Consider the following 23,224-nt stretch of genomic DNA (forward strand, 5'->3'; position numbering starts at 1 on the left):
GCCCCCGGTACCGGGACGGCCCCCGCGCCCCCGCCCGGGCACGGCGGGACGGGCCGGCACCGGCAGCGGGACGGGCCCCCCGCCCGGCGGAGCGGAGCCCGGGGGCACCGGGGGCCATCGCCGAGAGCGGTCCGGGGCCAGAAGCTGCCCCCGTTCTCTGGGCTGGGGGAGACGGGGGGGAAACGAGGGGCACCGGAAAGGCTGGGGGGGGGCACTAGGGGACATCGGGGGGCAGAGGGAGAAGGGGCGGGGCAGGGTGGAGGGGGGACACACGGACAGAGATGGTCAGGGTGGAGGGAGGACACACGGACAGGATGGGCAGGATGGAGGGGGGACACACGGACAGGATGGACGGGGGGACACATGGACAGGATGGGCTGGGTGGAGGGGGGACCCACGGACAGGACGGGCAGGACGCAGGTGGGACACATGGACAGGACGGGCAGGACGCAGGTGGGACACATGGACAGGATGGGCTGGGTGGAGGGGGGACACACGGACAAGATGGGCAGGATGCCGGGGGGGGACACGGACAGGATGCTGGGGGGACACACGGACAGGACGGGCAGGACGCCGGGGGGACACACGGACAGGACGGGCAGGACGCCGGGGGGACACACGGAGAGCCCGTGGGTCGGGGGTGCGTGGGGGGCAGAGCCGGGGCAGCAGGTTGGGGGGAGACCCCCAGCCACGGGAGCGCAGGCAGGGTTATAGGGGACCCCCGGGCCACGAGCCCCTCCCCGCCTATGGGACGCCACAGGGACCACGTGGGTGGTGGGGCCGCCCGGGCCACGCCCCTCGCACGTGCCGGCGGGAGGCGGGGCCGCCGTCCCTGCCGCGCGGGGAGCTGCGCGTGCTGCATGTGCTGGGCCTGACGTCGCGTCGCAGCACGAGGCGAGGCAGGAGCGGGGGGAGGGGTGGCGGGCGCGTGGCCTCGGGGGGCTCGGAGGGGCCTTGCCCCCCCCCCCGTGGTGTGGGGTGGGCTGGGGCTGCCCCCCGGGCCGGGCCGGGCCGGGCCGGGCCGGGGTCCCTGGGCAGGGGAGGCTGCACGTGCTCGGCCCCCTCCCCCCCCACCCTGGGGTGCCGGGGCAGAGGGGGGGTCCCCGCCATCCTGGTGCCCCCGACCCCACCGGCCCCTCCCCATCCCACAGGCCCTGCTGTCGCCATGGCCCCGCGGCGCTCGGCCTGCACCCTGGGCACCTCCTCCAGCTCCGGCTCCTCTGCCGGGCCGGGGTCAGCCGGGGCGCAGAGCGGCTCCCCGCCATCGCCGCCAGCCCCCGACAGCCTGTGAGTGGGGGCCGGGGTGGGGGGGGGGGCTGGCTGGCCCCTGGCTGCACCCCCCGCCCTGACGTCCCTGCAGGGCCCTCAGCAGCGGCGACTCCGGCAGCGACTTCGAGGACGCGCTGCGGCTGCGCGGCAAGCGGGGACCCCACCGGGTGCTCGGCCACGGCCCCGTACGTCCTGCCCTCCCTCCCCTCCGGCCGTGTCCCCTGTCCTGGGGCTGCCCCAAACCTTGGCCTTGTCCCCTCCCGCCAGGTCTCGAAGCGTCCCCGGCGGAGGGAGCCCAGCGGGGATGGGAGCAGCCTGGCCGCCAGCGCCCCGGAGCAAAACACGCTCTTCGAGGCCGTCAGGTCGGCCAGGATCGCCGTTGAGGTAACCCCGCTCGCACAGCACCCTGGGGGGCCCAGCTGGCTCATGCAGGGGATGGAGGGACGCGGGGGGCCACGTGCGTCTCGAGTGGGGGGCTTGGGTGTCTCCAGCCGGCTGCTGTCCCATGCCCGCAGACGGTGGTGGACGACTGGCTGGAGACCTACAAGCAGGACCGAGAGACAGGGTTCCTGGAGCTCGTCAACTTTATCATCCGCTCCTGCGGCTGCAGAGGTGGGGGGGGTCCATGCCGGATGGTCCGTTCCCTCTGTGCTGCTGGCGGGGCCCCCTCCCCAGCCCGGGGACCCCCGTTCCAGCCCTGGCTCCCCTGGCAGGCATGGTGACCCCGGAGATGTTCAGGCACCTGCAGAACTCCGAGATCATCCAGCAGCTGACGGAGAAGTTCGAGGAGGTGCCGGGCAGGCGCAGGGGGGAGGTGGCAGCGGGGCTGGCGGGGTCCCTGCTCACCCCATCTCTCACAGGATTCGGCCGAGTACCCGCTCTCGCTGAGCACCCAGCCCTGGCGCCGCTTCCGGGCTGGCTTCTGCGAGCTGCTGGCGGCTGTGGTGCGGCGGTGCCAGTACAACGTTGTCTACGACGAGTTCCTAATGGATGCCCTCATCTCCCTGCTCACCGGCCTCTCCGACTCCCAGGTGCGGGCTTTCCGGCACACCAGCACCCTGGCAGGTAGGCAGCTCCCCAGAGGGGCTACCCGGGCCCCCCCCCCCGGAGCCCCCACTCCCACTGCGCTGACCTCGCAGCCATGAAGCTGATGACGGCGCTGGTGAACGTGGCGCTGGGTGTGAGCCTGCACCAGGAGAACAACCAGCGGCAGTACGACGCTGAGCGGAGCAAGGGGCCCGGCCGCCGTGCCACCGAGAAGCTGGAGGCACTGCTGGAGAAGCGCCGGGAGGTGGGCGGCTGTGGCAGGGGGCTGGGCGGTGATGGCGGGGGGCCAGCCCCCATGTGAGCCCCGCCGTGTCCCCGCAGCTCCAGGAGCAGCAGGAGGAGATCGAGAACATGATGAACGCTGTCTTCAAGGGCGTCTTTGTACACCGCTACAGGTCAGGGCTGGACCAGCAGCTCGGGAGCGGAAGAGGGGTCTCGTGGCTGGGGCGAAGGGGCATGGAGTGTGGCGTGGCCAGGCTGGGAGGGCAGGTGGGAGCGATGTGGGGATGGGGACACAATGCTGCTGGGGACCACGGCATGAGCCGGAGCGGTGCCGTGCACGGCAGAGACGTGGTGCCGGAGATCCGGGCCATCTGCATGGAGGAGCTGGGGACGTGGATGAGGAGCTATGCAGCCTCCTTCCTCACTGATGGCTACCTCAAGTACATCGGATGGACCCTGCACGACAAGGTGGGACAGGGATGGGGTCTGGGGGCCGTGGGGCCAGGCTGGGGGTCCTGGCTGATGCCCCCGGTCCCCGCAGCAGCGGGAAGTGCGCCTGCAGTGCGTGAAGGCGCTGCAGGGGCTGTACTGCTGCCGGGACACGGCCGCCCACATGGAGCTCTTCACCAGCCGCTTCAAGGTGAGCGGGGGCCCGCGGGGGTCCCCTGGGTCCCTGCAGGTTGTCACTGACCATGTCCCTCCGCCAGACCCGCATGGTGTCCATGGTGCTCGACAAGGAGACCGACGTGGCTGTGGAGGTGGTGAAGCTGCTGACACTGATGCTGGAGTGAGCACGGGGCCGGGGCTGGGTGGGACGCGGGGACGTGGGGTCCTCTGGTGAGAGTGGGAATGGAGCGTGGGGCTGGGGAGCACCCAGGGGACACGGTCCTGCAGTGGGGACAGGGATGGGGGAGCGGCACGAGCCCACCACCGTTCCTTGTGCGCAGGAACATGGAGGAGGCGCTGACGGAGGAGGACTGCCAGAGCGTCTACCCTGCGGTCTACGTCTCCAGCCGGGCACTGGCCTCCGCCGCTGGGCTTTTCCTCTACCGCCGGTGGGTGAGGGCCGGTGCCTGGCACGACCCGTTTTGTGCCGGGGACTGGCCCCCAGCCCCCGCTGCCGTCACCCGGCCGCAGCCCCCACAGAAAGCCGAGCGTTTTCTGCCTGCCAAGCCCTGAGTCAGGCCGATCTCCTCCCCACCCCACCGCGGGGAGCATCTGGCGGGCGGCTGGCGGAGGCCGGCAGACAGGCTGCCTTCATCCCAGGCTCATCAGCTCCGTCCTTGGCGGGACTGTGCCTGGGGCAGCCGCATCCAGCCGGGGTGGCTGCGGGCAGCGCGAGCTCAGCACACGCAGGGTCAGCTGCCCGCAGCCACGGCCGCGTGTCCCGCTCACGGCGCGCTTGGCAGGGAGGAGGCGGACGGCGCCGTGTTTATCTCGGCACCGCGGCGGTGTTTGGGCTTGTCGTGGCCCTGTTCCCCAGATGTCTGGGGCGGCGGCAGCTGTGCGTGGCGTCAGCCTGGGTCCTCCCTGTCCCCCGGGGCTCGGGTGCCGCCTCGGGGCGGCGGCTGGGGGGACCCCCACGTCTCTGTCCCCAGAACAGGGGGCATGTGGGGCTCCTGTGTCCCCGTCCCTTGGGGTGCTCTCCCTTGTGCGTCCTGCTCGGGTGCTTGGGATCCCGTGTCTGTGTCCCGCCGGGGCTCTGTGCCCCTCACACCCAGGGTGGGCACGTGGGACCTCCGTGTGACCCTGTGCTCCTGTCTCCAGGCTGCTGGACCCCCAGCAAGAGGCGGGCAGGGAGCTGTCTCACGATGGGGACAACAGGACCTTCTTCCGGCTGCTCCTGGCCTTCTTCATCGAGAGTGAGGTGAGAGCAGCCACAGGGAACCTGGAGGGCGGGGGGGCCCTGCGCACCGTGACAGCCCCCTGTCCCCCGTCCCCAGCTCCACGAGCACGCAGCCTACTTGGTGGACAGCCTGTGGGACTGTGCCGGGCCCCGGCTGAGGGACTGGGACACCATTAGCGCTTTGCTGCTGGAGGAGTCGCCCACTGAGGGTATGGTGCTACTGAGAGACACTGGAATGTGCTGGGACATCACAGAGGAGTCACTGGGAGACACTGGGATATGCTGGGATGTCACTGGGAGACACTGGGATATGCTGGGACATTGCTGAGACCAAGTAGGCAACACTGGAACACCCTGGGACACCCCTGAGGTACACAGGGACGTTGCTGGGATGCACTGCGAGGTGCTAGGATGGACTGGGGTGTCCTGAAAGATCACGGGAAGACACCGGGGCACTGCTGCAGTGCACTGGGGATATACTGGGACATCTCTGGGAAACTCTGGGGTTGCTGTGGGACATCCCGGGGAGATGCGGGAACATTGCTGGGAGGAGCTGGGATGTGACGGGCAGGCACTGGGGCATCACTGGAATGCATGGGGATGTGCTGGGATGTCACTGGGTTGTGCTGCAGCATTGCTGGGGCACTGGTGGGTGGTTGGGGGACACACTGTGATTTGTTGGGGTGCCCTGGGACCTCCTGGGCCCTCATTGCCCCCCCCCCCCCCCCAGGCCTGGCAGACCAGCAGGAGAAGGCGCTGGTGGAGATCCTGGCAGCCAGCGTGGTCCAGGCAGCCGAGGGGCAGCCCCCGGTGGGCCGCAGCCCAGCCAAGAAGGTAACGGGGCTGGGGAGGGGGCTGGGGAGGAGGCAGGGGGGCCCCGGAGCCGCCCTGAGCCCTGTCTCTGCCCCCAGCCCTCAGCTCGGGAGCGCAAGGCACAGGTGGAGGAGAGAACCCGGCTGACCCACTGCCTTGTCCCGGCCCTGCCCCAGCTGCTGGCCAAGGTGGGGGGGAGGGGGCCCCACCGCCCCCGGGGGTCTGGGGGAGTTGGGGCCGACACCCCTCTGCCCCCCAGTTCTCCGCCGATGCCGAGAAGGCGGCTCCGCTCCTGGAGGTGCTGCGCTGCTTCGACCTCAGCATCTACTGCACCGGGCGGCTGGAGAAGGTGCCGTCCCCGCGCCCGGCAGGATGTGGACCCCCGGCGCTGGGGGCCCAGCAGCCGGCGGGTGCCCGGGAGTCCCCTCGGGATGCTCTGTGCTCCCCAAGGGTCCCCGGCCGTCCTCCTCCTCCCCGAGGGGGCCCGTGTCCCCCGCCCTTCCCGCAGCCGCCTCTCCCCGCAGCACCTGGAGCTGGTGCTGGGGCAGCTGCAGGAGGTGGTGGAGAAGCACACGGGGCAGGCGGTGCTGGAGGCCGCCTCACGCGCGCTCCACGCGCTCTGCGACCCCGAGCTGGCCCTGCGTGGCCGCGGCGACCTGGTGCGCGGCCGCCTCGCTGACCAGCTGGCCGACAAGTTCCACCAGGAGGTCACCGAGCTGCTGCAGGTAGCGGGGACCAGAGGGGGACACCGAGTCCGGGACGGGGCTGGCGACTGCTGGGAGTGGGATGGGGACCCCGAGATCGGGACGTGGACCCGGAGCCCGGGAGGGAACTCAGGGACGAGGCTGTGGCGAGGGACCCGCAGCCAGGATGGGGCTGAGGACGGGTGAGGGACCAGGACCTGGGCAGGGACCGGGCATCAGCAGGGAAGAGCCAGTCTGGGAGGCACTGGGTGGACGAGCTGGCAAAGGACAGTGGGGAGCGGAGTGTCCCCAGCCAGGCGTGGGTCCTCAGCCCTGCATGGGGCATCCCCAACCCCGTGTGGGCTGTCCCCACCCCAGGCTTCATCTCTGGACGAGGAGGAGGTGTACAGCATGGCGGCCACGCTGAAGAGGATCTCCGTCCTGTTCAAGTGAGTGGGGAGCTGTGGGGGCCACACCACCCCTCCGCCCATGTCCCCAGGGCTCCCCCGGTGTCCTTCTCCTTGTCCCTCTCCCCCGTGCCCTGTCCCTGGCACCCTGTCCGCTGCCCGGTGTGCTCTCTGTGTCCCTGTGCGGCGACACGCCACGTCCCAGTGTCCTGTCCCTTGCTCTCTGTGTCCCCTGCCCCATCTGCTCCCCACGTCCATGTCCCCCATGTCCCGTCTCCTGCCCCACCTCTTGTCCTCACCCTGCTGATGCCGCTCCGTCCCCCCAGTGCCCACGACCTGACGCCCTGGCAGCTCTTTGAGCCCTGCTCCCAGCTCCTGCAGCGCGCCGTGGAGACGGGCGAGGTACCCCCGCAGGTACTGCCCTGGGGACATGATGGGGACACAGCGGGGGTGTGGCAGGGCTCCTCCACACCACGACCGTCCCTTCCCCGCGTCCGCCCCTGCAGGTCCTCGTCCCTGCCATCACCTGCCTCCACTTCCACATCCTCTGGGAGCTGTCACGCCTGCCCAGCACTGATGTCCCCCAGGTGAGCGGGTGGCACAGGGACAGCCGCGAGGACCACGTCGGGCCGCCGCTGTGTCCCCAAAGGCCACCACGTCCCCCTGCCCAGGAGCAGCTGCGGAGCCTGAAGACCAGAGTCACCTCCTTCTGCTCGCTGTGCCAGATCTGCCTGTCCGACATGGACGCCGGCATCCGGGAGCAGGTATGCGGGGGGCTGGGGGGACGCAGAGCGGGCGCTGCGCCTGGCACTGAGCCCGTCCCCGTGTCCTCAGGCCTTCGTGGTGCTCAGCGACCTGCTGCTGGTGTTTGGGCCCCAGCTGCCGCGGGACGGGCGGGAGGCGCTGGCCCCCCTGGTGCTGCTGCCCGACGCGGGGCTGCAGTCCCAGCTGGCCGCCTTCCTCATGGACCACGTCTTCAACCACGCCTGCGCCCGCGAGGAGCTCTCGGCCACGGGTGCGTCTCCCCCACGCATCCCAGGGGCTTCCACCGGGGCTCCTGTCCCCACGCCGTCACCTTCCGTCCCCGCAGATGACAGCGAGAGCCGCATCGAGGAGCTGCACCGGCGCCGCGTGCTCCTGGCTGGCTTCTGCAAGCTCATCATCTACGGCGTGCTGGAGCTCAGCGCTGCCTCTGACATCTTCAAGCACTATGCCAAGGTGGGGGGGCACGCGGGGGGGCTGTCCCGCTGGCTCCGCAGCAGCCTGGGGACACGGGTCCATCGCCTCCTCCCCAGTTCTACAGCGACTATGGGGACATCATCAAAGAGACTCTGAACTGCGCCCGGCAGATCGACCGGCAGGAGTGGGCTCGCACCCTGCTGCTCAGCTTGCAGCAAGTACGCTGCGCCGGGGGTCTTTGGGGTTGTCCGGGAGGCTCTGAGGGTCTCTGGGCAATCGGGGGCGTCTCCAGGGGTGTCTGGGGGTCTTTGGGGTGCTCTAGGGAGGCTCCAGGATATATGGATGGGGTCTGGGGGTTGTCTCTGGAGAGGTCCAGGGGTCTGGGAGGCTCTAGGGGGGGTGGGGGGGCCATCCAGGAAGTTTGGGGGCTCCAGGGGGGGCTGGAGGGTTCCCAAGGGAGTCTGGGGGTCTCCAAGGGGTCCCGCATTGATCCTCTGCCCCTGTGCAGCTGATGACGGAGCTGCTGCTGCAGCAGGGCCCCCAAATCCAGGCAGCCGAGGCTTTTGCGGAGATCCGAGACCTGGCGCGGCGTTTCTCCCTCCTCTTCAGCCTCCACCAGCTGCGCAACCGCTCGGCGCTGCTCAGCATGCACAAGTGCGAGGGGCTGGGGGGGCTGGGGGAGCCTGGGGCGAGGCTGGGCTCAGCCTCCCCCCTCATCCTTCTGCCCTGGCCAGGGAGGGGATCCAGTTCGCCTTCCAGGAGCCTCCCAGTCCGGGGCTGCCGCCCCTCAACCTGCCCTTCCTGGAGGTGCTGAGCGAGTTCTCGCCCCGGCTGCTGCGCCCCGACAAGGCCCTGCTGTGAGTCTGGGGGTACGGGTCCCCAGGGCCATGGGGGTCCCCAGTGAGGTCCCCGAGCACCCCACAGGTCCCTGGTGCCATGTCACCCATGGTGGTTCCCCCCCCCTGTCCCCCCAGCCTGGCCTACCTGGAGAAGATGTGCCAGGAGCAGCAGTGGCTGGTGCCAGGGCACGTGGCGTGGCCATCGCTTGTCGCCTACCGCAACTCTCTGCAGCCGCAGGAGGAGGGGGGCTCGGTGAGCAGCCACAGCACAGCCCCCCGCCCGCACCCCCCACCCGGCTCCGCCGCCAAGAGACCCCGCGTGGACGGTGAGGCAGGGGGGCTGAGCCCCGGGGGACCCTGTGTCCGGGGGGCCCTGCCACCCCCTGCACCTATGCTGGGCTGGGGGGGCTTGCACCACTCTGTCCCTTGCTGGGGGGACCCCAGCCAGAGGCTGGGACCAGTTTGGGGCTCCCCAGTACAGAGGGAGGGTCACGGTGGGGTGGGGAGCCGAGGGGTGGCAAAGGGGAGGGGTTCCTGACGGAGCTGGACTGTCCTCGTGAGGGGATGGGGACAAGGATGGAGCTCAAGGATGGGGACAGGGCGGGGGGGTTGGAGACACAGCTCAGGGACAGGGATAGGGTGTGGGGATGGGGACGGGGCAGGGGTCCCCGTGCTCAACCCCCTCCTGCAGCCCCCTCGGAGCGCCCTGACTCCAGCCCATGGCCGAGCAGCCGCCTCCCCAGCCCGGCCCTGGCCTCCACCGCACTGCGGGGCGGCCCCCGGCCCCCCCTGCCCCGGCCACCGGCAAGGGACCTCGGCTCCGACCCCAGCTCCCTGCAGAGGTTAGCGGCTGGGCTGGGGACGAGCTCCTCCGCAGCAGACCCCCCCGCCCAGGGCCCCCCTGATTCCTCCTCCTCTCCCCTCGCAGCAGCTCCCTGTCCCTGTCCCTGTCCCGCCAGCGCAGCAGGATGAGCCGGTGAGCGAGGGCTGGGGGGCACGGTGGGGACCGGGGCTGCCGGGGGGCACGGGGTGGGCTCTGGAGAGGGGCCAGGGTGGGCACTGGGGCTGTGGGGCAGAGTCGCGGGGGGGGGGGGTGTGTGTCCTCCATCCGCCGCCTCCCTTCTCCCCCAGGCTCAGCCTGATGGTGGAGGAGGAGGAGGAAGAGGAGGTGATGATCGAAGAGGCAAGCAGCGAGGAGGACGCCCCAGAGCAGGGCAGGGTGAGGCCCCCCCACAAGGGTCCCCCCGAGCCCCTGCTCCTAACGGAGCAGGGCCAGTGGTGCCCTGGGGTACCCCCACCCCCCCCAGCCCCAGCCTGCCCCCCCCCCCCAGACTCTGCTGGCGCCCCAGGACCGGCTCCGGGACCTCTTCGACTCCACCATCCTGGGCATTGAGGTGGGCTGGGGGAAGAGACGGGGGGGCCTTGGGGGAAGAGGGACCCCAAAGGAGAGCCTTCCTCCTCGCCACTTTGGGAGGGGGAGCTCACGGGACCCGTCTCCCCACTTTGGAGGGGAGGGGGGGGCTCATGGGACCCCTCTCCCCCCAGGACGCCTGAGCGAGGGAGCCCCGGCGGCGTGGAGCAGTTTGGTGCCTGTTTATTGTTGTTACGAGCCCGGATTCCGGGGGAGCCCCGGCTCCCCGCACCCCGTTGGGCGACGGTTAATAAAGACGCGTTGACAGCCAGCATCCGGGCGCGGGGTCGGCTTTCGGGGCGCGAGTCCCTGCTGTCGGGGCGCGGGCTCCCAGCGTCGGGGTCCCCGCTCAGAGGCGCAGCACGTAGGAGTCGCTGTGGGCGAGGTACCGCACCCAGCGCTGGGGGGGCCCGGCCGGCCCCGACAGCCGCACGAAGCGGACGCGCAGCCCCGAGCACGTCTGCGCGGGCAGCTCGAAGGCCAGGTTGGCCGGACCCAGCTCCAGCAGCGACGCGCGGCTCAGCCCCGGCACCTCCAGCTGCGGGGAGGGCACGGTGATGCCGGGGATGCCGCAGGATGCTGGCTCCCCACCTGGCCCCGGGCTCCCCAGCTGCCCCCCCTAAGGGGATGCCAGCCCCTGCCCGTCCCCAGGCCCCGCGGCAAGTGCCCCCAACAAGAGGGACGGGTCCCCAAAGGCTCCCAAGGATGGGGACGGGACCCTGCCCGGCCCCCCCAGCACCCAGCTCTCACCTTGAAGAGGGCGCAGAGCTGTGACCCGCCCTGGCAGCGCGGGATGTCCCAGCGGATGGACTTCGTGCCGGGCTGCAGCTCGGCCGTCTGCTCGGGGCTGCTCAGCTCCTGCGCCAGGCTGCAGGGCACAGGAGGGCGAGGGGGTGACACGGCCGGGGACAGCCCCCAGACCCCCAGACCCCGGCACCCACCTGCTCACCCCCTTGGGCACGGGCAGCTGCAGGCAGACGTTGAGGGCTTGGCTGGAATTTGAGGGGGGCGTCAGGGGCCAGGCTCTGCTGCGGTCTCCCCCGGGACCCCCGGGCACCTACCTCTTGGGGGGCAGGTCGCAGCGGAGCTTCAGGTGCAGCCGGAGCCTGCCAGGAAACGGGGATGGTCAGGATTAGGGTCACCCCCCAGGGGTGGTCAGAACGGGGGTGACCGTCTCTGCCCCCTCCCACTCACCTCCCCGTGGGGTCCTGGTCCACGGTGGGGAAGAGGCGGAAGGGCAGAGGCGAGGGGATGTCGTCTGCCAGCTGGTACTGCATGAGCGTGAGCTGGGGGAGACAGGGCTCAGGGGGGGCTGCCGCAGCCCCGTCCCCGCCCCCCGTCCCCAGCATCCCCCCATGTCCCTCACCTCCCCCTGGCTCGGGGTGACCTTCAGGACCCTCCCGCTCTCAAACTCGTCCAGCTTGACGGAGCTGTGGAAGGCGCATTCGTCCACCCGGACAGCCGTGCCGTAGCCTGGGGGGGGCAGAGAGGGGCACTGGGGGGGGAGTGGGGCAAAGCAGGGGGTGGGGGGCTGCTAGGGGGTGCTGGGGGGTGGAGACGGGTATCTGGGGGGGCTCACCCCGCAGCTCTGACTTGCCCACGCAGAACTCCTCCGTCAGCCCGATTCGCATCTCTGCGGGGACAGGGACAATATGGGGTCACCCCGGGGAACGGCCTCGCTGTCCCTGGCCCCCCAGGCCCGGCCCCCCTTACCCACGCAGCTGGGCATGTAGCACTTGAGGCGGATTTCCCCCTGGACGTCCACCTTCATGGGTGTCCCCTGGGTAGAGGGGACATGGGCTGAGCTGGAGCCGGCAGAAGAGGGGGTGGGACGTCGGGGGAACACAGGGGTCCCAGCAGTGGGGGGCCTGGGGGCAGCACCCAGGGGACACAGGGCGATGGGGCAGGGGATCCCCATCCTCACTCACGTTGGTGGCGATGACCACCGTCAGTCTCTCCACCACGTCCACGAAGACCTCGTTCCTGGTGCCCTGCGGCCAGAGAGGGGGGGGGTCACAGCTGAGGGGGCACAACGGGAGTACACGGGTACACTGAGGGGGGGTCCTACCTGCTCCCCCCGGGGCGGCAGCACGGGGCGGCTGGCGGCCGAGCTGGGGGCCACCTTGCTCTGCTGCGTCTCGGCGCCGAACTGCAAAGATGGGAGGGGGGGACACAGCATGTGGGTGCCCCGGTTGGGCTGGGGGGCCGGGGGGGGGGGGGGACTAGGGGGTCCCCGGGTCCTCACCAGCCCAACGGAGCCCAGGTCGAGGAGGCTGAAGGGTTTGGCGGCCACGGGCTCCGTCTGCACGAAGTTGCGCAGCACCTCAGGTGCAGTGGTCTGGATGTAGCCATAGTCCTGGGGGGGCCGTGGGGGTTGTCACCCCACCAAAGCTGTCCCCGGGGTGTTCTCCACCCCCCCCAGAACTGTCCCCCGGCCCCTTCCCTCTGGGGTGTCCCAGCTGGGTGTTCGGAAGGCAGGGAGGGGGGTTCCTGACACCCCCTGAGCTGTCCCCAGCCTGAGTGCATCCCCACCACCCCAAGAGGTGTCCCCAGCCCCACAAGGTCCTCCACGCACCCCAGGGTGCCCCCTCTTCCCTCCAGGGAGTTCTCACCACATCAAAGTGTCCTCAGCCCCTGTAGTGTGTCCCCAGCTCCCCCCGCACATCCCCAGCTCCCCCCAGCAATGTCCCCAGCTCCCCCGGCAATGTCCCCAGCTCCCCCCGGCAATGTCCCCACCAGCATCTCATCCAGCAGCTCGTAGATGAGGGCGAAGTTGAGGCTGATGTTCTTCTCGCTGAGGGGTCCACAGAAGTCCCGCAGCAGCGTCACCAGCCTGTGGCAGGACCCGTGGCCATCAGGGGGACCCCCTCACACCCCACCGTCTCCCCCGTCCCCCCTGTACCTGTTGAGAAACTCCACCAGGGTGAAGGGCGACGCGTCCGGTGTCGTGGTGGCCACGAAGTAGAGCCCCGCGTGCCGCACGTGGACAAAGTGCCGGCCCTCATGCGCCTGGGGAAGGGAGCAGAGCTGTGGCCCCCATGGGACCCCTACAGAGCCCCCCATGTGCCCCCGACCCCTCTTACCATGAAGACTGGGGCCTGGTCTCCTGGCAGCGAGGTGATTCTGCGGTAGAAAGCATCAGCCAGGTCCGTGCCGGTGCCGCAGGTCTCCCCGCGGACTGGGGGGGTCAAGGAGAACAGCAGGGAGACGGGGGGGCCTGGGAAGGCCCCCGAGGAGGGGGACCCCCGGGGGTGCAGGGGCAGAGGATACAGTCCTTGTGGATGAGCCGGTTGCCTTTGGAGGAGAGGATGAAAATCTGGGACAGCATCGCCGAGCTGGGGGGGGGGTGAGGGGTTGGCACAGGCCTCCTGGGGCCCCACACCTCCCCCGAGCTCTGCGCACCCCAAAGCCACCTGCCCCAGAGCCCCTGGCCCCCCCGACCCTGGAGCACCCCACCAAGCCCCTGTGTCCCCCCAACCCTGGAACCCCCAGCACCCTGTGCCCCCCCCGACCCTAGAACACCCGGCACCCTGTGCCCCCCCACCAAGCCCTTGTGCCCCCCTCGACCCCAGAGCCCCTGGCACCCTGTGCCCCCCCCCAAGCCCCTGTGCCCCCCCCGACCCTGGAACCCCCGGCACCCTGTGCCCCCCGACCAAGCCCCTGTGCCCCCCCCCCGACCCTGGAACCCCCGGCACCCTGTGCCCGCCCGCACCAGGCCCCTGTGCCCCCCCCACAGGGCCCTGCACCCCCCAACCCCAGAGCCCCCGGCACCCTGTGCACTACAGGCCCCTGAGGCCCCCAGGCCCCGCACCCCAAGACCCTTCCACCCACCCACAGGGCTCAGCATCCCCCCCCCAGGACCCCCGGATCCTCGTTCCCGTGCAGGCCCCCACCCCAGCGCCCCTCCGGCCGCGGCCCCTTTAAGAGGGGGCGTGTCCAGGGCCCCTCCGGGTCCCCCCAGACCTGCGTCCCGCCCGGCGGTCACATGACACCGCCGACAGAGGCGTGGCCCGGGCCGGGCCGCCGCGCGACGCCATTGGCCGACGGCGCGAAGGCGTGGCCAGTGGCGGACTGGGAGTCGGCGGTCACGTGGTGGCCGGTTTTCGCGCCACTTTTGGTTGCGGCGGCGGGAGCCGGAGTGGCGGCGGGGCCGGGGTTGAGCCTTGCGGGGCCCGTACCGGGACCGGAACCGACCTTGCGGGCACCCGTACCGGCACCGGAACCGGCATCGGAACCTACCCGGAACCGACCCCGCCATGGCGCCGCGCGACTACGCCGCCGAGAAAGGTGAGGGCGGGCCGGGGGGGGATCGGGCCGGGCCGGGGTCCGGGAGGCCGTGACCGAGACCCGCTCCCCCCCCCCAGAGAAGGCGAAGCGGTTCCTGCAGGACTTCTACCACGACGGCGCCGGCGGCGGGAAGGAGTTCCCGTACCGGGAGCAGCTGGTGAGAGCGGCCGCCCGGGCCCGGCGCGGCTCTGCGGAGCTGGGGGGCCCCCCCCGCCCCGCTGCCCCGCCCTCTGCCCCGCTGCCCCTCCCGTTGCCCCCGCCCCCCCCCCCCCCCCGCCCCCTCCCGTGCCCCAGTGCGGGGTCCCCACGCTCCCCCCCCCGCAGACGGCGCTGGCGCACCGGGAGCAGGTGGCGCTGCGTGTGGCGCTGGACGACGTGGCAGAGGACGACCCCGAGCTGGCCGAGGCCGTCTGTGACAACGCCAAGCGCTACGGCCGCCTCTTCGCCGACGCCGTCCACGAGCTGCTGCCGCTCTACAAGGAGCGCGAGGTGGGGGCCGGGCGGGGGGCAGGGGGGGCCCCACGGCCCGCTCTGGCGCCTGACACCCCCTCTCCGACGTCCCCGTGTCCCCAGGTGTCCCGCAAGGACGTGCTGGATGTCTACATTGAGCACCGGCTGCTGCTGGAGCAGCGGGGCCGGGAGGCGGGGGACGCCCGCAGCCCCCAGAACCAGTACCCCCCCGAGCTGCTGCGACGCTTGTGAGTGCAGGGGGGCTGTGCCCCCCCCCCCCCCGCCGTGCCCCCCTCTGACCCCGGTCCCAGTGTTCCCCGTCCCCTCTCTAACCCACATCGGCCATTTGTTGCCTCCCTGGGACCCCGTCCCATCCCCATGTGCTGCCCCCCCGACCCCCCCCAAGACCTCTGCTGCTCCCCTCCCCCCTGCTCAGCCGCCTCCCCGCTGACCCTGGTCCCTTCTGTCCCCCCCATCCCCAGCGAGCTCTACTTCAAGGCCCCCTCCGCCGCCAAAGCCCGCGTGGTCCGCGACGTCAAGGCTGACTGCATCGGGAAGCTGGTGACCGTCCGCGGCATCGTCACCCGCGTCACCGAGGTCAAGCCCATGATGGTGGTGGCCACCTACAGCTGCGACCAGTGCGGGGCCGAGACCTACCAGCCCGTAAGCGTGGTGGAAGGGCCCTGGGGGGGGCACGGGGCCCTGGCCAGCCCAAGCCCACCCCCTCACTCTCCCCAGATCCAGTCGCCCACCTTCATGCCGCTGCTGATGTGCCCGAGCCGCGAGTGCCAGACCAACCGCTCGGGGGGGCGGCTCTACCTGCAGAGCCGCGGCTCCAAGTTCGTCAAGTTCCAGGAGCTGAAGATGCAGGAGCACGTGAGTGGGGGTGTCCCCACGAGCCCCAACCGCAGCTGGGGGGTCCCCATCCCCGCACTCTGGGGACGCTCTGACTCTCTCAGGGGGGTGACAGCAGCAGCACAGCGGCGCGGTGTCACCTCCCCAGGGTCTCATGGAGCTTGGGGGCTGTAGTGGCCTCGGGGGCTCGGGTTAGGGAGCCCCAGATTGGCCCCAGCCTCCCCCTGAGGTCCCTCCAGAGGAGGACAGTCCTCTTCCGGCCATCACAGCCTGCACCCCGGTTGGCTTTGTCACCACCAGAGATGAGACGGGGACGCCTCTGCGTGGCTCCTTCCTGTCCACTCTGCCCCAGTCCGTACTGGTGTAGGGGTGGTTTCGGGACGGGGACAGAGTCCGGTGGTGCTGCGGGTCCCCAGCCTCGCCTGTCCCTGCAGACCGACCAGGTGCCGGTGGGACACCTTCCCCGCTCCATCAACGTGGCCGTGCACGGGGAGAACACGCGCCTGGCCCAGCCCGGGGACCACGTCAGCATCACCGGTGTCTTCCTCCCCCTGCTGAAGACTGGCTTCCGCCAGATCGCCCAGGCAAGCACCACGGCGGGTGGAGGGCTGCGGCGGGGGCCCGCGGCTGCCCCTGACCCACCCCCACTCTCCTCTCTCCCAGGGCTTGCTCTCCGAAACCTACCTGGAGGCCCACTGTATCGTCAAGATGAACAAGAGCGAGGAGGACGAGTCGGGGGCCGGGGAGCTGAGCGAGGAGGAGCTCCGGCAGATCACGGGTGAGGCCTTCAGGCACCAGAGACGTGCCTGGCACGGGGGGCAAGCAGGGCGCTGGGGGTGAGCAGGGCGTGGGGCCGCCCCACACCAGGGGGGGGGCAGCCGCCCCACGGCTTCCCTTGCTGCTTTCGCAGAGGAGGACTTCTACGACAAGCTGGCGTCCTCCATCGCCCCCGAGATCTACGGCCACGAGGATGTGAAGAAGGCGCTGCTGCTGCTGCTGGTGGGTGGCGTGGACCGCAACCCCCGCGGCATGAAGATCCGGGGTGAGGCTGCACGCTGCGCTGGGGTGGGGGCCTTTGCCAGGGGTGGCCCCCCGCCCTCGCGGGAAGGTTTGGGGGTCTGGGATCAGCCAAGGGTCCGGGAGGTTCAGGATCAGGGCGTCCTGCTCCACGCAGGCGGGTTTGAGGGGTGGGGTTGTCCTTGGGGGACCACTATGGGAAGCGGCAGCCACGGATTTGGGACAGGAGCGCAGCCATGGTGTAGGGGCAGCAGATTTGCCCCCCGCCCCACAGATTCGCGTCCTCGCTTTGCCCCCCAGGAAACATCAACATCTGCCTCATGGGTGACCCCGGCGTGGCCAAGTCGCAGCTCCTGTCCTACATCGACCGCCTGGCACCCCGCAGTGAGTACCGGGCTGCCGGGGGTGGGGGGAGCCTGCGCCCCCCTCTCACCCTGCTGCTCCCCTCTGCCCCCAGGCCAGTACACGACGGGCCGGGGTTCCTCGGGCGTGGGGCTGACGGCGGCCGTGCTGCGCGACCCGCTGACGGGGGAGCTGGCGCTGGAGGGCGGCGCGCTGGTGCTGGCCGACCGGGGCGTCTGCTGCATCGACGAGTTCGACAAGATGCTGGAGGCTGACCGCACGGCCATCCACGAGGTGATGGAGCAGCAGAGCATCTCCATCGCCAAGGCGGGCGTGCTGGCCACGCTCAACGCCCGCTGCGCCATCCTGGCCGCCGCCAACCCCGCCTACGGCCGCTACAACCCCAAGCGCAGCCTGGAGCACAACATCCAGCTCCCCGCCGCCCTCCTCTCCCGCTTCGACCTGCTCTGGCTCATCCAGGACCGCCCTGACCGCGACAACGACCTGCGGTGAGCAGCACGGCCAAGGGGTGTGCAGGGCTGGGGGGAGTCCGTGGGGGTGCGAGGGGCTGGGCTGGTGGTCGTGAGGCAGCCCCGGCCCCCCCCGCCAGCCCCTCTCTGCCCCACAGCCTGGCCCAGCACATCACCTACGTGCACCAGCACAGCCGCCAGCCCCCCTCCTCCTTCCAGCAGCTTGACATGAAGCTCATGAGGTGAGCAGGGGTCTGCTGGGCACACCCCATTGCCCCGTCCCCGCCGTCCCCTCACGCCAGCCCCCCCCCAGGCGCTACATCGCCACGTGCAAGCGGAAGCAGCCCGTGGTACCCGAGGCTTTGGCCGACTACATCACGGCCGCCTACGTGGAGATGCGGAAGGAGGCCTGGACCAGCAAGGACACGACCTACACCTCGGCACGCACCTTGCTGGGCATCCTGCGCCTGGCCACCGCCCTGGTGAGCCCCGCCACGGGCGGGGGGGGGGGGGGGGTAGGGGCGCGGGACCCCCAGAGCCGGGCAGCGCAGGCAGGGGAAATGGGCTAAAGCATCCTCGTTCCTCCCCCCAGCCGTGTCCCTGTTCCCCCTGCCACATCCCCATCCCAAAAGTGCTCCTTGAGCAGCATCTGCTGCCGAGGCAGCGCTTCCAGAGTCCCCAGGGCACAACCAGTGCGGGGCTGGGGTCCCCCCGGGTCCCCTCCTCTCCCCCGGGGTCCCCTGTCCCGGGGGCATGGCCAGCTCAGGGCTGCCTCCAGGTCCCCCCATCCTTGTCCCTCCCTGGAGCTGGCAGCACCCCGAAGATAGGGGTGACTACCTTGGGGGGCTTCCAGTGGTCTCGGGGGCACCCTGGGACAGGGAGGAGCGCTGGGGGCCCCCAGGTGCTGTCAGAGGGGGCCAGGGGCTGCGCTGGGGGGGTCCCACTTGGTGCCGACACCCCCGTTCCGCAGGCGCGGCTGCGGCTGGTGGACGTGGTGGAGAAGGAGGACGTGAACGAAGCCATGAGGCTGATGGAGATGTCGAAGGACTCGCTGCTGGGGGACAAGGGGCAGCAGAGCAGGTGAGTGGGGGGGCACGGGGTGGGGGGGGACGACACCCACCCTGCACCCGCCAGGAAGAGGGGGGGCAGCGCTGGGGGAGGCCCCTGACCCCACGCCATCGTCCACCCCCAGGGCGCAGCGCCCGGCCGACGCCATCTTTGCTGCGGTGCGGGAGCTGGCGGGGGGCCGGGGCCGCGCCGTGCCCTACGCCGAGGCCCTGCAGCGCTGCCTGGCCAAGGGCTTCACCCCGGCCCAGGTCCAGGCGGCGCTGGGGGAGTACGAGGAGCTCAATGTGCTGCAGGTGAACCCCGCCCGCACCCGCATCACCTTCGTCTGAGGGGGGGCCCCACAGCCCCCCGGGCAGGGGGATGTGGCCGCTGTCACCGCCCCGTGTCTCCCCTAGCCCATATCCCTCCTTACAGCACCTTCTCCACCCCTGTTTTACCAATAAAAAAGTTTTTCTGCCTGTTTTTGGGGGCACCACCAGCCTCTGTCCCTGTCCCGTCCCCCCCCCAGGACCCCACTCCCCCAGGCGCAGCTCTCCCAGGACACGAAGCCGCCGTTCCCATCCTGGAGCTGATTTATTGGGCGGGGGGGAACGCAGTCCCAGTGTGGGGTCCTGCAGCCCCGGGGGGTCAGGGCCTGGCCGGGGGGGTCCCCAGTGCCGCCCCCCCTAGAAGAAGAGCCCCCGCATGCGGCGGCCGATGCCCTGCCGGTCGTAGAGGACATTGAACTTGTTGACGAACTGGTTCATGGTGTTGCAGGTCTTGGTGATGGTGCCCAGGTAGGCCATCAGCCCCACGTCGTTGCATTGCTGGGGGGGGACTGGGGGTTCCTGCGCTGCTGGGGGCCCCCAGACTGCATCTGCCCCCCCCCCCCCAGCTCCATCCCCTCCCCGCCGCTGCCCCGGGGCAGCCACCAGCGCCTGTGGCCGAGGGGACGCAGCTCTGACGGGGATGTGGGGACCCGACACCCCCCTCCCCCCCCGTGGCCCCCCAGCATTACTCACGTCGTAGAAGTCGGTCTTGAACTTGTCGGTGCTGAGGACGGGCAGGCAGTGGCACAGTGCGCAGGCTTCGCGCAGGATCTCGTGGTTGAAGGGGACCTCGCCTGCGGGGACGGCATCAGCCTCGGGGACCGCGGGGGGGCCCCGGCCCTCGGGGACAGTCCCGGGGAGCGCCCGGTCCCCTCCCGGGCACAGGGGACGGTGCTCCCGCCCTGGGGACACCCCAGCGACGGACCTGCCCCAGCCCTCCTCCGCGACAGCAGAGACAGCCCTGTCACCGTCCTGGGGCCCTAGGGACAGCCCTGTCACCGTCCCAGGTGATCAGGACAGGCCTGTCACCATACTGGGACTGTCACCATCCTGGGACAGAGAGGACAGCACTGTCACCGTCCCAGGGCAGAGGAGACAGCCCTATCACTGTCCTGGGCGATGTGGACAGCCCCGTCACTGTCCTGGGACAGACAGAACAGCCCTGTCACCATCTCAGGACAGAAAGGACAACTCTGTCATTGTCCTGGGACAGAGAGGACCACACTGTCACCGTCCTAAGGCCCTAGGGACAGCCCTGTCACCGTCCCAGGCGATGAGAACAGCACTGCCACCATCCTGGGACAGAGAGAACAGCCCTATCACCGTCCTGGGGCCCTGGGGACAGCCTTGTCGCCATCCCAGGACAGAGGGGACAGCCCTGTCACCATCCCACGGCAGAGGGGACAGCCCTGTCACTGTCCCAGGTGATGGGGACAGCCCTATTACCGTCCTGGGACCACCGCCCGGTCCCCCACTCACCGGCCTCGGAGGCCCGCACGTACTCCAGGATCAGCTTCACGCGGCTGTGCAGCATCTTGATGGCGCTGTGCTGGGCGATGAGGTGCTCAGCCACTGCGGGGGCAAGGCCACATGTCCCCACGTCCCCGTGTCCCCACGTCCCCGCATCCCTGCGTTCCCACGTCCCCCCTCCCAGCCTCCCCCAGCACCCAACAGCCCCGGCCCTGCAGCTCCTGGGGCCGTGTCCCCACGCATCCCCATCCCCCTGTCCCCACTCCATCCCTGGGACACCCCCCCATCCTGCATGGCCCCCCCTGCCCTGGCCCCCCCCTCCTGCGTTGTCCCCCCCGTCCCCACCCGTGGAGTTCTCCCCGCTGCCGGTCGCCGTCATCCGCGCCACGTGGTCGACGCCGATGCGCTCGGCCTCCTCGGTGGCCAGCGTGTAGGTCAGCTCTGCGAAAAGCATCGTGGCCTGGGGAGGGGACGGGGGGGTGACGGGGGGCACTGCAGCCCCCCAGCCCCTGCCTGCACCCCCTGACTTCCGATGGCCTCCAACACCCGCCCCAGCCCCCCCAGCAGCCCCTCCCCCCAGTATACCCTCAGGATCCCCCCATGGCAACCAGCAGCCCCCCTCCCACCTAAACAACCCCCCCACACACACCTCCAGGAGCCTCCCTCAGCCCCAGGCGACCCCCGGACCCCCCAGCAGCCCCCCGGTCTCCTCTCCAGCCCTAACCATACCTCCCCGTTAATGATGTCGATGACGGACTCGAAGACGCTGACGGGCAGCTGGGGGGAGGGGGCAGAAAGGTGGTTTGGGGCGGCCCAGAGCCACGGTGGGGGGGTCCTGGGGGACCCCCATATGCTGGGACCCCTCTCCACCCCCCCACTCACATCTGTGTGCTTCGTCATGGGGTTCAGCTTGAGGAAGAGGGGGCTCTCGATGATCTCACACACCTGGAGCATGGGGGGGGGTCAGGAGAGGGTGCAGAACTCTCCCTCCCCCCCAGTCCCCTCCATCTGACCCCCCCCCGGCCCCACCTGCTTGTGGACATGGATGTCAGAGGGGTCGGGGGGGCCCCCGGTCGTGTACCAGCCCAGGAACTCCAGCTCCTTGAACACCTGCTTGACTGGGGAGGGGCGGGGGGCCCCCATTCATCACCCCCACCCCCAGTCTGGGGGGGGACCCCACGGACCCCCTGAGGGCAGCAAACGGACACCCCCCCACCCACCACCCCGACAAGCCTTACTCCTCTCCCAACACATCCCCTCAGACCCAGGCCCCCCCCACGCTCCCCTGACAGCCCAGGTCCCCCCCAGACACCCCCCTGACAGCCCAGGCCCCCCCACACTCCCCCTGACAGCCCAGGACCCCTCCAGGCCTCCCCTGACAGCCCAGGACCCCCCCAGGCCCCTCAGGGCAGCCCAGGACCCCCCAGGATGCCCCCTGACAGCCCAGGACCCCCCCGGACCCCCCCAGGCTCCCCCGGACAGCCCAGGACCCTCCAGGCCCCCTCAGGGCAGCCCAGGACCCCCCAGGGCTCCCCCTGACAACCCAGGAACCTCCCTGGACAGCCCAGAACCACCCCCCGGCCCCCCCCCGCCCCTCACACTGCTCCTCCTTGGTGTAGTAGTACTCCTTGTCGATCAGGACGTGCCCGTCCACGGCGTGGGAGAGCAGCTCGAAGGAGTTCATCACCTCGATGTTGCGGCCCTCCTGCCGCCCGATGAGCGCCCCGATCACTGCAGGGGGGGCGCGGGGGGGGGCACGGGGGGCTGTCACCGGGGCTCGGGGCACCGCCGACGGCCCCGACCCACCCCTGCGATGGCCTTGGCCTTGTGCTGGGGGGGTGTTCCCGAACCAGCCCCCGGTGCCAGCTGGGACCAGGCCAGGGGGAGCACGTGGAGACCCCCAGGGACATGGGGGCCAGGGTGGGGGCTGGGGGGCGGCACGTAGAGACCCCCTGGGGACATGGGGGCCAGCGCGGGGCCGTGGGGTGACTCTGGGGACCGCAGAGGTTTGCGGGGAGAGGATGGGGATTGCTGAGGGGCTACAGAGAGGCCACAGGAGGGCTGGGGGGGCTGCAGGGGGGCTGGGGGGGACCCTGGGGGGGCACAGAACCCAGTGGGGGCTGCAGGGGGGCGTGGGGACCCCGGGGGGGCTGGGGGGACTCAGGGGGGGTGTGGGGACCCCGGGGGGGGCTCAGGGGGGGCTGGGGGGGCCGCGGGGACCCGGGGGGGCGCGGTACCTTGCCCGGGGCGCCCCTCCTGCGAGCGCATGCGGATCCAGTGGTCGGAGATGTTGAGAATGACAAGGGGGTGCAAGGCCACCGAGACGCTGCCCGTGACGCCCCCCGCCATCACCGAGGGGGCAGCTGCAGGGGGGGCAGCAGCAGCTGAGACAGGGGGCGGAGCCACGGGGGGGCGGAGCAATGGGCTGGGGTCACAGTGCAGGGGCAGGGCCGCAAGGGTTGTGGGTGGGGAATTGCCCAGGGGCGTGTCCCCCGCGGTTGTGGGTGGGGAAAAGGCCCAGGGGCGTGACCCAGCGATTGTGGGCGGGGAAAAGGCCCAGAGGCGTGTCCCGGGGTTGTGGGCGGGGAAAAGGCCCAGGGGCGTGTCCCAGGGGTTGTGGGTGGGGAAAAGGCCCAGGAGCGTGTCCCGGGGTTGTGGGCGGGGAAAAGGCCCAGAGGCGTGTCCCAGGGGTTGTGGGCAGGCCATGGATCCAGGGGCGTGTCCCGGGGTTGTGGGCGGGGCACGGATCCAGGGGCGTGTCCCGGGGTTGTGGGCGGGGAAAAGGCGCGGGGGCGGGGCCAGGCTCCGGGCACCGGGGCCCGCGGTAGCGACCGGTCTGTCCGGGCGGCCCCGGGACGGCCCCGAAGCCCCCAGCGGCGGAGCCGGTCCCGTGTGCCGCGCCCCGCCGGCGGTACCTGCCGCGTCCACCTCCATCCCGCCGGCTCCGTTGCTCCCCGCCGCGGAGGAAGACGCGCCGGCCGCCGCCGCCATCTTGGCCCGGCCTGTCCCTGCGCGGCCGCCGTACGCAGCGGCTCTGCGCAAGCGCGGGAGGGGACGGAGGGGCGGAGCCGCGCACGCGCTGTGGCCGAGGACAGCGGCGCATGCGCACGCGACTGGGGGGGGTGTCCTCCAGCTCCGACTCCGCTATCCCCTGCCCAGCGCCGCCTAGTCCAGCCCAGTCCCCTCCTGAGGATTCCCAGACGCTGCCCAGTCCCCTCCTGAGGCCTCCCAGTCCAGCTCA

General features: G+C 71.0%; 4 protein-coding genes across 8 annotated transcripts; 2 read left to right on the forward strand and 2 right to left on the reverse strand.

Moving 5' to 3' along the window:
- Positions 1-568: 568 nt before the first annotated feature.
- On the forward strand, positions 569-9,938 carry STAG3 (STAG3 cohesin complex component). Of its 2 annotated transcripts, XM_075412491.1 has the most exons (34): positions 569-640; positions 1,152-1,287; positions 1,361-1,454; positions 1,537-1,653; positions 1,785-1,881; positions 1,983-2,059; positions 2,130-2,334; positions 2,409-2,560; positions 2,638-2,711; positions 2,883-3,006; positions 3,080-3,178; positions 3,246-3,325; positions 3,486-3,593; positions 4,306-4,405; positions 4,482-4,593; positions 5,115-5,218; positions 5,296-5,385; positions 5,457-5,546; positions 5,722-5,922; positions 6,259-6,329; positions 6,614-6,701; positions 6,794-6,874; positions 6,959-7,051; positions 7,122-7,302; positions 7,378-7,505; positions 7,583-7,684; positions 7,975-8,120; positions 8,201-8,323; positions 8,441-8,631; positions 8,997-9,147; positions 9,234-9,281; positions 9,437-9,524; positions 9,637-9,699; positions 9,851-9,938. In XM_075412491.1, the coding sequence occupies exons 2-34, from the start codon at positions 1,166-1,168 to the stop codon at positions 9,857-9,859; spliced, it is 3,609 nt and encodes a 1,202-aa protein (XP_075268606.1). In that variant the 5' UTR covers positions 569-640; positions 1,152-1,165; the 3' UTR covers positions 9,860-9,938. The 2 variants fall into 2 exon arrangements, with proteins under 2 accessions (XP_075268606.1, XP_075268605.1); XM_075412490.1 differs by having other exon boundaries at positions 7,122-7,505.
- On the reverse strand, positions 9,881-13,714 carry AP4M1 (adaptor related protein complex 4 subunit mu 1). 3 transcript variants are annotated; one of them, XM_075412493.1, is made up of 16 exons: positions 13,680-13,714; positions 12,987-13,051; positions 12,800-12,894; positions 12,619-12,725; positions 12,453-12,549; positions 11,962-12,072; positions 11,785-11,865; positions 11,645-11,707; positions 11,430-11,496; positions 11,296-11,349; positions 11,083-11,189; positions 10,911-11,002; positions 10,778-10,822; positions 10,658-10,708; positions 10,467-10,584; positions 9,881-10,254 (listed from the first exon to the last, which is right to left on the reverse strand). In XM_075412493.1, the coding sequence occupies exons 2-16, from the start codon at positions 13,042-13,044 to the stop codon at positions 10,066-10,068; spliced, it is 1,335 nt and encodes a 444-aa protein (XP_075268608.1). In that variant the 5' UTR covers positions 13,045-13,051; positions 13,680-13,714; the 3' UTR covers positions 9,881-10,065. The 3 variants fall into 3 exon arrangements, with proteins under 3 accessions (XP_075268608.1, XP_075268609.1, XP_075268610.1); XM_075412494.1 differs by having other exon boundaries at positions 13,610-13,685; XM_075412495.1 differs by lacking the exon at positions 13,680-13,714 and adding an exon at positions 13,600-13,651.
- An 80-nt stretch (positions 13,715-13,794) lies between these two features.
- MCM7 (minichromosome maintenance complex component 7) lies at positions 13,795-18,657 on the forward strand. The gene is made up of 15 exons (XM_075412492.1): positions 13,795-14,003; positions 14,081-14,160; positions 14,328-14,492; positions 14,577-14,701; positions 14,936-15,116; positions 15,192-15,329; positions 15,743-15,892; positions 15,972-16,086; positions 16,219-16,350; positions 16,626-16,709; positions 16,783-17,176; positions 17,296-17,379; positions 17,451-17,619; positions 18,108-18,217; positions 18,330-18,657. The coding sequence occupies exons 1-15, from the start codon at positions 13,973-13,975 to the stop codon at positions 18,532-18,534; spliced, it is 2,163 nt and encodes a 720-aa protein (XP_075268607.1). The 5' UTR covers positions 13,795-13,972; the 3' UTR covers positions 18,535-18,657.
- Positions 18,658-18,759: 102 nt separating this feature from the next.
- Positions 18,760-23,028, reverse strand: COPS6 (COP9 signalosome subunit 6). Of its 2 annotated transcripts, XM_075412502.1 has the most exons (10): positions 22,899-23,028; positions 22,221-22,346; positions 21,583-21,714; positions 21,013-21,101; positions 20,866-20,928; positions 20,713-20,760; positions 20,329-20,443; positions 19,993-20,085; positions 19,207-19,307; positions 18,760-19,011 (listed from the first exon to the last, which is right to left on the reverse strand). In XM_075412502.1, the coding sequence occupies exons 1-10, from the start codon at positions 22,972-22,974 to the stop codon at positions 18,871-18,873; spliced, it is 984 nt and encodes a 327-aa protein (XP_075268617.1). In that variant the 5' UTR covers positions 22,975-23,028; the 3' UTR covers positions 18,760-18,870. The 2 variants fall into 2 exon arrangements, with proteins under 2 accessions (XP_075268617.1, XP_075268618.1); XM_075412503.1 differs by lacking the exon at positions 22,221-22,346.
- Positions 23,029-23,224: the final 196 nt, after the last annotated feature.

This window comes from Opisthocomus hoazin, unplaced genomic scaffold (assembly GCF_030867145.1).
Source record: "Opisthocomus hoazin isolate bOpiHoa1 unplaced genomic scaffold, bOpiHoa1.hap1 HAP1_SCAFFOLD_210, whole genome shotgun sequence".
Lineage (NCBI taxonomy): Eukaryota > Metazoa > Chordata > Aves > Opisthocomiformes > Opisthocomidae > Opisthocomus > Opisthocomus hoazin.

Excerpts from the sequence above, each read along its gene's own strand:
- STAG3 (XM_075412490.1), top strand. The coding sequence starts at position 1,166 with ATGGCCCCGCGGCGCTCGGCCTGCACCCTGGGCACCTCCTCCAGCTCC. Across the intron at positions 1,654-1,784 it reads CGGCCAGGATCGCCGTTGAG|ACGGTGGTGGACGACTGGCT; the intron begins GTAACCCCGCTC and ends CCATGCCCGCAG. Across the intron at positions 4,594-5,114 it reads GGAGGAGTCGCCCACTGAGG|GCCTGGCAGACCAGCAGGAG; the intron begins GTATGGTGCTAC and ends CCCCCCCCCCAG.
- AP4M1 (XM_075412493.1), bottom strand. The coding sequence starts at position 13,044 with ATGCTGTCCCAGATTTTCATCCTCTCCTCCAAAGGCAACCGGCTCATC. Across the intron at positions 12,726-12,799 it reads ACCAGGCCCCAGTCTTCATG|GCGCATGAGGGCCGGCACTT; the intron begins GTAAGAGGGGTC and ends TCCCTTCCCCAG. Across the intron at positions 10,255-10,466 it reads AGCTCTGCGCCCTCTTCAAG|CTGGAGGTGCCGGGGCTGAG; the intron begins GTGAGAGCTGGG and ends CCCTCCCCGCAG.
- MCM7 (XM_075412492.1), top strand. The coding sequence starts at position 13,973 with ATGGCGCCGCGCGACTACGCCGCCGAGAAAG. Across the intron at positions 14,493-14,576 it reads CGCTCTACAAGGAGCGCGAG|GTGTCCCGCAAGGACGTGCT; the intron begins GTGGGGGCCGGG and ends CCGTGTCCCCAG. Across the intron at positions 18,218-18,329 it reads GACAAGGGGCAGCAGAGCAG|GGCGCAGCGCCCGGCCGACG; the intron begins GTGAGTGGGGGG and ends GTCCACCCCCAG.
- COPS6 (XM_075412502.1), bottom strand. The coding sequence starts at position 22,974 with ATGGCGGCGGCGGCCGGCGCGTCTTCCTCCGCGGCGGGGAGCAACGGA. Across the intron at positions 20,761-20,865 it reads CCATGACGAAGCACACAGAT|CTGCCCGTCAGCGTCTTCGA; the intron begins GTGAGTGGGGGG and ends CCCTCCCCCCAG. Across the intron at positions 19,012-19,206 it reads TCAAGACCGACTTCTACGAC|CAATGCAACGACGTGGGGCT; the intron begins GTGAGTAATGCT and ends GTCCCCCCCCAG.